The sequence below is a fragment of the Micropterus dolomieu genome, linkage group LG22 (assembly GCF_021292245.1).
Source record: "Micropterus dolomieu isolate WLL.071019.BEF.003 ecotype Adirondacks linkage group LG22, ASM2129224v1, whole genome shotgun sequence".
Lineage (NCBI taxonomy): Eukaryota > Metazoa > Chordata > Actinopteri > Centrarchiformes > Centrarchidae > Micropterus > Micropterus dolomieu.
Window position 1 is genome coordinate 1,989,710 of NC_060171.1, and position 12,785 is coordinate 2,002,494.

Below are 12,785 nucleotides of genomic sequence, written 5' to 3' on the forward strand. Positions count from 1 at the left end.
GCTCCTCCGACACGCCCTCAGAAACAGCGAGCTGCAGCACACAGCTCTCCTCTCCCTTCCAAACACTAGCTACCCTCCAGGCAGTCAGTGGACATAAAGTTGTTCCTGTGATGTAGAGACAGAGCTCAGTTAAAACTTTATGGATACAGATTAATAACTCACCGCTCTGAAACTCTCGCTCCAGTCCGTGTTGCCGAGCCGGTCGGCAACACGTACGGCTGAACCCGAGCCGTTTACCGGCTTCTCGCCGACCCGCCCTTCTCTGCTTCTGATTGGCTAGTAGTCCTTAACTAGGAACTGAGCATGTGCAACTCCCAACAAAGATCATTTAGAGACAAGATGTATCACTCCATAGCTAAAACGAAGCCTTCAACACAGGCTGAAAAGAGGAGCTGCAGCAATGTGCAGTAGGACAAAAATATAACCATGTAAACCTGCTCTGGTACAAACTCTAAATAAGATTTTGAACCTGAAAATGAGCAGAATACCACCTCCTTTTAAATGTCTGTTGATAAGCAGGCTGTCATTTCACGAGCTAAAGCTTTTTATTTAATAGAAGCAGAACAGCAGAAGAAAGATGCTAAAAAAGTTCTGGCAGTGACATGAGTGAGGGAGAGAGAAGGCACAGAGAGAGAGCGAGAGAATGTCTTTATTCTTGCAGCGTAGTCTAACTAAAAAAGCCAAACCAAAATTTAGTTTTACAACCTTGTTTCAGCTGAGCTTGTAGAAACCAAGCACAAGACAAAAAGAGGGAGGAGACTCGAATTAGATTAAAGAGGATTATTTAAGAGCCGTAGAAGAGTGAGGCAGAGTGAAGAAGTGGAAGATGCTGCAGAACCGGGTTGGTGGCAGGAAGGAACCGGAGCTGTGAGTCTGAGCCGAGCAGGTCCAGAGCAGAATCTGGGAATAGTTTAGCAGCAGAGCAGGCGGGATGAGCGCCTTTTTTCCCTCAGAAGATAATTTTGTACATTTTAAAGTTAAATGCATTAATTTGGTGCTAAATTTAAGAAAAAATCTATGAAGAACTCTTGTAAATAATGTTGTGCTCTAGTAAACTATTTGATCATAAACCCATTGTAGAGCTCGAAGGCGATGAAACGGCAACAAATGTATTTAATGTTCTAAAAAATCAGAACATAGAATGAGTAAATTTCCTAATATGTTGTTGTTGTTTTTACTTTTAATGGACACATGTAATATATTTTATACTTTCTGTGAATATAATCCAGTTAATCTTATTTCCATCCTGTGTAGACACCTTATTTTGAAAACCGGACGTTGTCACATGTGTTTCCTCCTTTGATAAATAATGTTGTATGTGGTTCTCGTCCGGCGTAACATGAAGACTTCACAGTCTCTCTTCATACTAAAGAGACAAACTGACAGGATAAAGTCTCTAACCTGCCTGTCAGCTCGCTCTGGGCCGCTTCACTTACCGTAAAGGCTTGAATACGTGTGCACTCCAAATGTAGGTGCGATTAGTTTAATCTCCTTCTCACAGACGAGAGACAGAAACAGACGGTTAACGTTACCGTAGTTACCTCAAAAGAAAAGTGGTTGTCGAGTCGGATGTTAAAGTGTGTGAGCGAGCGAGCTCACCGCGGCTCCCACAAAACACGTTAGAGGTCTGAAATGTTATTAGAAGATGTGTAAATAAAATAAAATGGCGGAGCAAATTAGACTGTGGCGGGCCGACATGGTCTCGTTAATTAATGGTAAACACTGAAGGATGTTCTTCTACAATTGGCCTAATAAGATTATTTAAATGATTTCATTATGTTGTTGTAGCTGCCACACTGCCGTCGTCCTCGCTCAGTTTAAAGAGCTCCCACACAGCTGAGGGCTTCATTTAGTTTCATTTACCCTCACTGCGGCGAGCGGTCTCCGTATTCGAGTACCAGAATTAAAAATCAAATGCGTACCCAACGATTGAATATTCCAGTCCAGCCCTATTGATCTTCTCTCTTCTCGTTCGTGTGTTTTCTCACTCGTTACTGATTGTAGCTCATATTTTGTGTAAAACTGTCTGTTGGAACTAGGGCTGGGCAATAAAACAATAATAATTATCACAATATAATTTTCCTCAATATATAATAAATGTTCAATATATCGTCAATAAATATTTGTTTTAATTCATTTTCAAATTTGCACTTAATTCTTCTATAAAAATAATTTTGTTGAAGAAAGGGGACTGAAAAAATATTTATTTGTTAAAATTTTGAATGTTCTCCCACAGATTTGTTGAGTGATTCACTGTTTGGCATCAAGTGTTTGTCCCATTCTGACCATAGAGAAAAGTTTAACCAATTAATTTTCCATCTGGTTTCTTCAGTTTTCAGTCAGGAGCAAAAATCTTATAACCTGAAATAAAGAAAGAAATGAAATTATGTGCACTCACGTGGTTTGACCTGGTTTGTAAATATAAAATGAAAAGCTTGCCAGTTAGGAGGGATTTTCTTCTCTGTGATGTTTGACCAACACGGGTCCCGGTGATCGAAGACTGATTTAATTTTCTTTATCACCTGGGAGCCTTTGTGCATCTTTCTCTGACTTGGCTTCAACACTAACTCAAAGATAAAGTGCTGCTCTTGAACCACAATGAATGAGTAAATACGTTACCTTGACTCCAGCCGTCCGGCTGGTTGGTTGGATTTGGTTCTGCGCTGCAGGGAGCTTCCCTTCCTCAGCCTCCCTAACGAGACGGTAGCTGATGTGATTATCCTAAGGCTCAATCTGAACAGGAAGACCATTGATTGGAGATGGTCAATTAGCTCTTTTAATGAGGTCGTGGACTGTGTGATTCCACGAAGAAATCCCTCCTCTGCTTTTAAGACTTCCTGAATGGAAGTGAATTAATGTGTGTGTGTGTGTGTGTGTGTGTTTAGGTTCTACCGAAGCGACGGCGAGAGCCCCGCAGAGTCGAACAGCGAGCCTTTATTCTCTGTCAACAACAGTGGAACCAGCCGGACCCGAGGATCTGACAGACCAGGGTGAGAACCCTCTCTTCGTCTACTCTAAACTCCGTCCTGCTGTCACACATGAGGCCAAACCAGAAAACACTGAAATGGAAGACTTGTACTTGCCTTTATTTCAAAATAAGAGAACACTGTTATTCAAGGTAACTTCATCTATAATTAACAAATCAAACCTCTGACTGAGGTCAGAGAACCAAGGTAGTTGCAAGAGAATAAACTGGATTATTTTAGCTGATCACACCGGGTTAGTCTGGATTAGTTGTGTTTATAACATTTGGATGCTGAAGGTGAGACACTGCAGGAGAATAGGAAAGAAACAGATATCACCGTGAAACTTTCCTAGCTGGTTACTCGCATTAAAACAATACTTTCTTGTATTATAGGTTTGATGAAATTGTATCTTTAAATATGCAAATGAGGCAGTATCTAATAAAATAAGGGCTAACTTGCATCTTTACAGAATTGAAATCTGAACTCTGGATTGAGTCAGGTTTAAAATGATTGTAAAAATATTTGCGTCTGATGTGTAAACAAAAATAAAACAGACGGGATTTTGGAGATCTCTTTTTATTACATCATAAATCAGAAAATATTAGGCTAATAGGAATAGAAAAAAATAATTCAACATGTTTTTGGGAATAAAATGTTGTTATAATTCAGACTAAAGATGGTGTGTAAACTAACTCCACTGTAAAAACCTTTAGAATATAGTCAGGAAAACAACTGTAGTTAGTGTCTGGTGTGACGCATCTAAACCAAATTTTGTGTAGCTTGAGTTTGTACACTTGGATCATCTGAGCCTGTCGATCATTTAGTTTCAGTATTACTTTTTGCAACGTTTGCCTCGTAAAGTGATTTAAGCCTGATGGTCTTAAATCACTTTACTTTAATCAGAAGGGATGAGCGGCGTGTTTTGTGCTGTACTAACGTACGAGTTCTTGTTCTGTGACGTTGTTTTAGGCCAAACCGCTCTGGCTGGAGGCTGGACAGAGACATGGGTTTGATGAACGCGATTGGTCTTCAGCCCCGACACCCCACCCCTTCAGTGACATCACAAGGAACCCAGACGCCAATCATCCAGCTGCAGAACGCCGAGACACAAACAGAGAGGGACCTATCAGAGCCCAGCGTCTCCCAGCCAAAACCCAGTACTGAAACTCTACTTACACCAGCTTATACCAGTACATACCTGTACAATACTTCGCTCTGCCGGCTCCTAACTTTGTAATACTTTGCTCTACCTGTGTTTCTTCTCTCCTCAGATGTCCCTTCTGAGACTCCGTCCACGAGCGGAGCTGCACAGCTGGAGGCGTCTCAGGCCAGCAGAGCTCAGGACGGCGGCCAGGCTGAAGCTTCAGCAGATGCTAACACGTCCGCCGCTAGCACCGGTACTGCTCCGCTGTCTGCTACACAGCCACACTGAGGGTTTAACGCAGCTTTATTCTCCGTTTGTTCCTTGATACACGTGCGCATTTGCTAAATTTGCATATTAGTTCTCTAATTGTAAAATCCTCTCCATTTCATACTCCTTTCTGCTGCGTGCGTGGAGTTGAAGCTGTAATTGAATCAGCTGTTATTGGCTGATTATTGACAGCTGTGCTACAGAAGCGAGAGGTTTGAGAGCAGAGCTGTCTGAACACTTCCCTGTCTTCAACCTAATCACGGCTCAGCTGCAGAGCTTCATTCCCTTATCAGGATTATATAAAGGTTGTTTTTATTTGTTGAGCTCTGCTACAGACTCCCAACTTCTCTAAAACACCTTAAAGACAAAACCATCCTGTGTAATCATGCATATTATCATGCATCACTGTAAGTTACTTGAATGTGATAAATCTCTTTTGAATCTATTTTTAAAGGATTTTGGGAACAGACACCTCTCCGATGCAACTATTACAGACGTACTGAATTATAATAGTTTCACTAGCTTACCTTTCAAACTGATCACCAACACAAAGTCGTCTCTAAATTGTGAAGCTGTCGGTCAAACCCATTTTTCATCTCCTCTCAACATGTTCCACTAGAGCTGCTCAGGATTTCCTAAAGATCTTTGAGAATCAGCCGGGAAGAGAGAGGGAAGTCTGTGCATCTGAAGCGACTCCGTGGAAAATTATACTTCCTGTTTACATCCCCCAAAGCGCCATGGGAACCAGTGGTGATCTGTACGCGCCCCCCCAACACACACGGTTCGACACGCAGGTGAACAGCAGATTCACTGCAGACTTCAACCGTCGTCGTGTTTTTGAAGTAATAATCGATTGAAAAGACAGACGGGCATTGACGGGGTCAGCGACTGATTTAAAAGCCGTCTCCTGCGTTGAGTCAAACCCCGTCGGAGCAGATAATCAGATTGGGACATTTATTCCAGCCTAAGTAATTTCTGCTGCCCTCGCTGCGACTCGCAGCTCAGCCTCTTTGAAGCCTTCAGTGCCGATAGGCTGTTACTCGTGACGTGTAACCACCAGCTGTGGGCGGGACATTGATTAGAGACAGAGAGAGGCAGCTACATCAGAGCCGAAGCAGCTCTTTTTTTTTTATTTTTGCTGATCCGAAAATGATCTGAACCGTGAGTTTCGGATCGGCTGCCGCCTTAATGGACAAAACTTTGATCAAAGAAAAGTTCCGTGTCCAAGTCTGAGAACTGGAGTGTCGGATCTCTGAGAGCCTGAAGGGTAAACTGTGTCTGACTCGTGAATCCTGAGTGTTTGTGTTGACGTGTCCTCTGTTGTCGCTCTCGTTTCTCCAGGAGAGTCTCCCGAGTTCGGTTCGGGTGAAGACGCCCTGGCGCGAATCCGCCGGCTGATCGCTGAGGGCGGGATGACGGCCGTGGTCCAGCGGGAGCAGAGCACCACCATGGCCTCCATGGGCGGGTTCGGAAACAACATCATCGTCAGTCACCGAATCCACCGCGGCTCCCAGACGGGCATGGGGGCCTCCAGGCCTGCGGCTGACCCCACCGTGACGGCCCCCTCCACCTCCTCGGGTCCTCTCCTCATCACCCAGACCCAAACCTACGCCCCTCCCCAGGCTTCCGACCCGTCTGAACAGCTCGCCCCCATGTGGGGTCCCCAGGGGCTGTCGGGCCCCCAGCCCTCCGGCCTCTCTCTGGACATGGACGACGTGTTTGTTGGGGGTCGAACAGAGGACGAATCTCTGCCGGGTCCCTCCTCCTCCCTGCTGTTGTCTTCCCCCTCTTCCTCCTCCTCCTCCTCTCACAGCCCCCTCCCCGGAGGGGGCGGCGGCCCCCACAGTTACCCCGGTGACCCCTACAGCAGGTAGTTCTCTATTGGCCGAGAGAAGCAGAGAGTTGGCCGACGGGTTTAACAAAAGGATGCTCCTCAAAGCCTTATCTCCATCTCTGTATCTAATGGGTGCTCCTTCGACTCTGCACAGGGTCTCCCGCCTGGAAAAGAAGGGGCACAAGACGCCCGTCTCACCCCTCCACACCCCCGAACCGTCAGTGGCGTTGTCGTGCACTTCCTCTGCACTTACAGAACTGGACTGAAGCTGAACTGCGATCATTCCTCGTCAGAAAGGGCTTCTACTTGAACGGGGGCCGGTTAGCGCTGAGCTCCTCGCCGCCCGGGGGTGGGGTCAGGTGGGAGGGGGCGGAGTTGCTCTTTCTCTCACACATTTACTCCAACGTGCTGCATTCGGTGCCATGTGATGTTGACATTTAATGTGAAATAGTGAGTGATTGAAGTGTAAAAAAGTGAATTCAGCACTTCTTTATTTTGAAGCCTGTTTTTTTTTTTTTTTTGTTGTTTTTTTTTTTGTACCGTGTAATTATGATGTTTGAAAACAAGAAATCGTGTCGGCGGCTGAACTCTGTGTCGCCGCCCTGCAGTTAAACGGAGGACGTTACGCGTCTCCAGCACCCAGAAAATCAATCATCGACGACTCAACGGACACCTGAGACTGAACGAGCTGAATCTACATCTGCATGTCTGATCAGTATTTTCATTTCAGTTTTGTTTTGAAACTTTTTTAAAGGCTGAGGAGGAGAAGAACAATTTCCTGTTTGGGGGAGGGATTCATCATGGCCCGCTCTGAACCCCCACCACTCTTTAGAAAACTCCACCCAACCCGGTTACTAGCACTAAAGTGTGGATGGACGTGTGCTTGTGTCTGTCTGGAAGTAAACTCTTGCTGAAGCTGAAAATACACAACAGCGTCTCCGACCACTAGAACCACAGTCAGAGGCGGCGGCGAGAGAGTCAGGGGGCCGTTATCTGGTCATCTTCAGATTGCGTGAGAAATGCACGTCACGATATTTAGTTTGACTTCACAGACGCTAAAAGGAAAACAAGAAAATATATTTACAAGAGTAAAGTAAAGGCTTCTCTCCGCTGAGCGTCATAGCACTCCTTTAACGCCTACATTACCCACAATGCAACACTACCCCACTAACTAAAGGTCTTTCCTCTACACGTAAACACAAACTGACACAACGGCTTACAGGATTGTATCAGCTGAGGTTCGGTTTCTTCTTGACCCTTCGAAACCACAGAATCTCACCTGAAGGTCCGTTTAGTAGCTGTTCTCGAGCTTTCAGTCATGTGACACGGCCTTTAAAAGATCTTTTTATGTACATGAAGAAGATCATGTGATATGATTGAAAGCTCCAGAACTGCAGATTTCCATGTTTTTCCCCACACTTGCGTGCATAAAAGATCTTTGAAAGGTCATGTGACATGATTGAAAGCTCCAGAACAGCTACTAAACGGACGTTCGGGTGAGACTGTCAATCATAAAGTGTCGGTGTCAAACATTTTGATGGTCTAAGGTTCTCAGATGTGACGATTTTTTATTCATCTTTAAATTAAAGATTTTTGTGTTTTGATGGTTTCACAATATTCTGATGTTTTTAAAGCTTAAAGAGTTAATCCAGAGAATAATCAGCAGATTGTTTGATAATGACGATGATGCTTAGCTGTTGACCTAAACTACAGTTCTAATCTAAATTTAGCAGAACATTTTGGATCGTCTGCTGCACCGTGCTTTCGCAGTTTGGATGCGTTTTTCCTGCAGGAAACGCCGTCTGGTGTGAAAATGAATCTGTTGGATCCGTTAAAGCGAACTGTAATGTTTGTCTTTTTAATGTACGCCGCCATCATCATTACCGCGAGGGATGATTTAGGTTTGACTGGCTGGGATGGATTACACGACTCGTTACTGTAAAGAAATCAAAGAACACCACCGGCTGCCCGCAGGATCAACAGATCCGAGGAGAAGGATGTCGTTACTTTACATGTTCAGACCCGAACCAGCAAACATGTCTGACTTCCCGTCGGTGGCTCTCAGCTGCGAAACCACTGAGCATCTGTTGGGCACTACTTTCAGCGGCGGATGAATCCACGTGTGGCGCTGTAGTGAGCGTGTGGGGCAGCAGGACGGTACAGAGTTCATGGAGATGAAGGAACATGAGGGAAAAGCAGACGGCAGGCTGTTAGGAGATGCCTTCACGGCTGGTTTGAGTCTGAACATGAGGTTTAGTCACCAGACTGATATCGTAGATGTAAAATATACGTGATTTTGAGCTGAAAGTGGTCGAGTGGCGCCGCTGCGGTCTTTTAATGAGCTTCAACGTTAAGTTCTTTAACAAATGAAGAAGTGAAACCTGCTCGGTAGCAAACAAGCCGCCTCTGGGAAAATGTGAACACATTGTGGATAAACGTGGCTCGAGCTGTGCGGACTGAGCGCGCTCCTGAGCGAGTGTGTGTGTTGTGGTGTGTAGTAGTGGGGAGGGAGGGAGACTCATGTAGCACCTCCTTTCTGCCGCCGGTCGGGGGGGCAACCTGGTCTTTTTTCCACTACAGGAACCTGAACCTGTAAAGTCCGGGTTCTTGGTTCTGCCTTGTTTTCCGCCGCCCAATGTTTCCGATTAACGTCGCTGAAAAGGCGAAGGCGGGACGGATGTCGTCATGTTCACGTCCTGTTGTGGGACAAACGAGGAACGTTGACATCTGCAGATCTCCAGACCCGGCCGAGTCCTTTGGGACAGGTGACTCCTGGTCCTGGTCTCTCTCTGCTCCTCACCGCCAGAAAACACGCTGCTGGGTCACATGACCTACAAATATTTGTTTCCTGTACAGTTCCGTTGAAAGCACGTTTTTTTTATTTTCTGCCAGACTTTCGACAGCTCTGCCTCCGATTGGCTGGTGCTCGTTCCCTCCGTTGGTTATGATTAGCCAATCGGATGCAGAGTAGGGAGCAGGACTCGACGCAAAGCTCGCTTGCGTCAAATTATATTTGTCGAAGCTCCGGCAGGAAACAAAACAACGTTGAAGCGAGCGGAGCTTTAGGAGAAATGTCATTCGCTCCTGGAAATGTCATTTTGTAAATATTAACGATTTGCGCTTTAATGCGCAACAACATTCAGTTTGCAGGACGCGCGTTTATCTAAACGCGTCCTGCGGCGCCGACAGACCAGCTGGTACCTGAGCGTCAGGATTTAGTATCTCGCCAAACAAAAGTAGAACCAGAGCTGGTGGGTAAACCTGAAGCTCGTTAGGTTCCTGTGGTGGGAAAGGCCTCCACACTAAACCCCGCCCACCTGACCCCCGACCCCACCCGCCTTCCCTCTTTCCCTGAAACACCTGCAGAAGAAAACTTGAATTTCTTGGATCAAGTGCTCCTTTTCCTGTCCGACCGCCAACGCTCTGCTGGTTTTAATTAGTTTTTTATTGTTATTCCACATGTGCTTCGCCGCCCACACACACACACAGGGGCGTGTACTGAATGTTTGTGTGTGCGTGCGTTTCGGGGTTATAGTTGGGGGGGGGGGCCCCTGGTTGGAGCCGTGCAGAGACACCGTGTGGCTCCAGACGGAGCTGTTTACTTTTTTATTTTATTTTTTTTATTATTTAACCCTCTTCGTTTCCTGCAGGTTAGTCCAGGTGAGATCAGGGATCTCGTTTCCACGGCGACCTGGACGAGGACAGCGGCGGCTGCATGTAAGAGACAAACACAGGCTGATCTGAATGCTCCTCCTGGCTTTACTTGATCAATGAACATTTTAGAGACTGACTGTTTGTGTGTTTGTTTGTTTGTTTGTTTGGGTTATCTGGGGGGTGGGGGGGTGGGGAGAGGCTTGTGCCCCTCCCCCCCCCGTGAATGATGAACTGATCACCGCCGTGTCCAACCACGCAGCTGGTGAATAACGTGGGTGCACCTGTGGAGTCTGTACAGCTCCGATTCCTTGCTTTGACTTTTAGACGTGATGTAATTAAAGAGCTTTGAGAGTTTTTCTGTGACCCGATCAAGTTGTTGAAGATCATTTTCAGCGGATCAGCCGTCTGTGTTTGTGTTTAAAAAGTGGAGAAGCTTCTTCAACAAACTTGTTTGTCTCGGCGTTTATCAGCAGACTGATGTGAGAACACACTCAGGTAGTCTCGTAGATCAATAAATAAATTATCGGGCAAAACTTGAGTTTTAGTTCTTCGGCTGTTCATCTTTTCAGTTCAGTAACTCTTAAGTTCAGCTTCTGTTAAAGATCTAATCAGAGTTATATTTTTAGGAGGGGTTTAAAAAGCCAAATCGGCCCTCTAACAAACTGTAACGACTTAAACAACAATAAATATTCATAATCAGTGATTTGCAGACTAACGGAGGTGGCGTGCTGCTGAAACATCTCCGAGGGAGTGATAATATTTTAATGTGCCCATAATTGGAGCGGGTCGCCGTTTATTGTTGGCGAGGCATCAAATTATATTGTGACAAACACTTCTGTGCGTCACCTGTGACGGTTTATTCTTGACAACATTAGGGGCTGAACCTCCACACACAAATTATTCTCCAGTGTTCTGCTGGACCAGTGGTTCTCAACGTGGGACCCCCAGGGGTCATTGAGTATGAGGGACTAAAAATGACATGTCTATAAATGAATAAATACAGAAATAGCATTTTTTTTTTTTTATACAAAAATATATATAATTTTAATTTATTTCTGCATTAATTATTTATTTATTCATTTATAGATGTCATTTTTAGTCCCTCATAATTGAGGGGGTTCCAGGGGCCCCAGCAAAAAGGGAAACCGGTGTTTAAATGCTGTCATTTGTTGCAAAATTAAGAGCCAATCTATGAAGAACTTTGCACTTTTGTAAATAGGGCTGGGCGATGTGGCCAAAAAGGCCAAAGCATTTTCATATCATTCGATATCGATTTTTGCTCCTGAGTGAAAATTGAAGAAACCAGATGGTTAATTATGTGGTTAAACTTTTCTTTATGGTCAGAACGTCACAAACACTTGAAGCCCAACAGTGGATCACTTCACAAATCTGAGGGAGAACATTCAAAACTATTATGATAAAATCTTTGTCCTCAACAAAATTAATATTTTAATAGAAACATTAAGTGCTAATTTGTTGGTGATTCAAATGAATTGAATCGACTATTATATGACGATTTATTGAACATTTATTATATTGTTGTTGATGAAAATTATATTACGATAATTATCATTGTTTTATTGCCCAGCCCTACTTGTAAACAGCGTTGTGCTCTAATAAACTATTTGATCATAAACCCATTGTATAGCTATAAATCGGGATGAAACAGCAACAAAAGTCAACAAATAATGTTTTTCCAGCAACAACAAATCAAAGAATAGAAAACAGAATACGTAATTTCTCGGGAAAAAAAATGTATTGTGTGTTTTTACTTTTAATGGACACATGTAATGTGTTTTATACTTTCTGTGAATACGATCCAGTTAATCTTAGTTCCATCCTGTACAGACGCCTTATTACCTCACAAACGAGTGACAGAAACAGACCGTAGTTACCGTAGTTACCTCAAAAGAAACGTGGTTGTGGTCTTCATTTTCTATCTTATTGCTGTATTTTTCTAACATACACGCTGTAGCACTCGTAATAGTTACAGCAGCTCCACAGAGAGGTTGAAAGAAGGACGATTTATTCTCTTTCCAAAACCTAAAACAAATCCAGGAAAACGTAGCTGTGGATTGTTCCTAATGTAATGTTATAAAGCCCCACTGTTTATGCAAACAGCAGCGTATTTCCCTCCTCTGCTGAGCAAGAGTTTTGTGTGAAAGGAATTAAAAGCCTGTCCCAAATAAAGGCCGGGTGAGTCCGGTGGTTTAAAATAAAATAAAATCCTGGCTGTTAGTTGAATTTTTACGGCGTTTTCACTGTAATCCCGTCCGGTTTCAAAGATGTTCTGTAATAAAACATCTTAAAAGCAAAACTGGAGAGTAATGTGACGGCCAAATGTGACGCATTGCATTGTGGGATTGTTAGCAGGTTTCATTACGTTAGTGGATTTTCTTTCAGGGGCTCTAATCAGACAAACAGGAAGTGATTTCAGACGCAGTCTCACCAATACAGGAAAGAGATCCTGAATTTTAAGTCCAGGAACACTGGAGCCTAAATTTCCCATAATGCACCTGGACAGTTTTTATTATTATTATTAGAGCCTCCATGTCTTTAAACTCCAGACCTTCACTGATGATGTCACCGGGGTTATTTTCTCCCCCGGAGCTTTTACCTGAGGTTCGCAGGTATTGAGCCTTCACAGGTCCCCCTTTATGGATCCAGATCTCTAACGGCTCAGCAGGGAGGGAAGTTAAACTGACGGTGAACAGAAGGATTCAGGGCTCGCTCTGCTCTCAGAGTGATGTGGCGTTACGGCCCACGTGAGTCTGATCTGAGGAGGGGTCACCAGGAGGGTGACGTCAGGCAGGGAGACACGGGGGAGGGGTTCCTCTGGTACATATTAACTGCTGCTGCTGGAGGAGACGCAGCTGAGGAGGTGATGAGAGAGCATCAAGTCCAGCACCTGCAGAATCCA

The 12,785-nt window shown here is 44.6% G+C and overlaps 1 protein-coding gene across 2 annotated transcripts in view; it reads left to right on the forward strand.

Annotated features, from left to right (window-relative positions):
• Positions 1–10,233, forward strand: part of ambra1b (autophagy/beclin-1 regulator 1b) — a 34,079-nt gene extending 23,846 nt beyond the window's left edge. For both annotated transcript variants that reach the window (XM_046037195.1, XM_046037196.1), the window contains 4 exons: positions 2,886–2,990; positions 3,936–4,123; positions 4,238–4,363; positions 5,719–10,233. In XM_046037195.1, the coding sequence (XP_045893151.1) occupies positions 2,886–2,990; positions 3,936–4,123; positions 4,238–4,363; positions 5,719–6,251 (952 nt within the window). In that variant the 3' untranslated portion in view covers positions 6,252–10,233. The remainder of the gene's footprint in view (positions 1–2,885; positions 2,991–3,935; positions 4,124–4,237; positions 4,364–5,718) is intronic.
• The last annotated feature ends 2,552 nt before the right edge of the window (positions 10,234–12,785 follow it).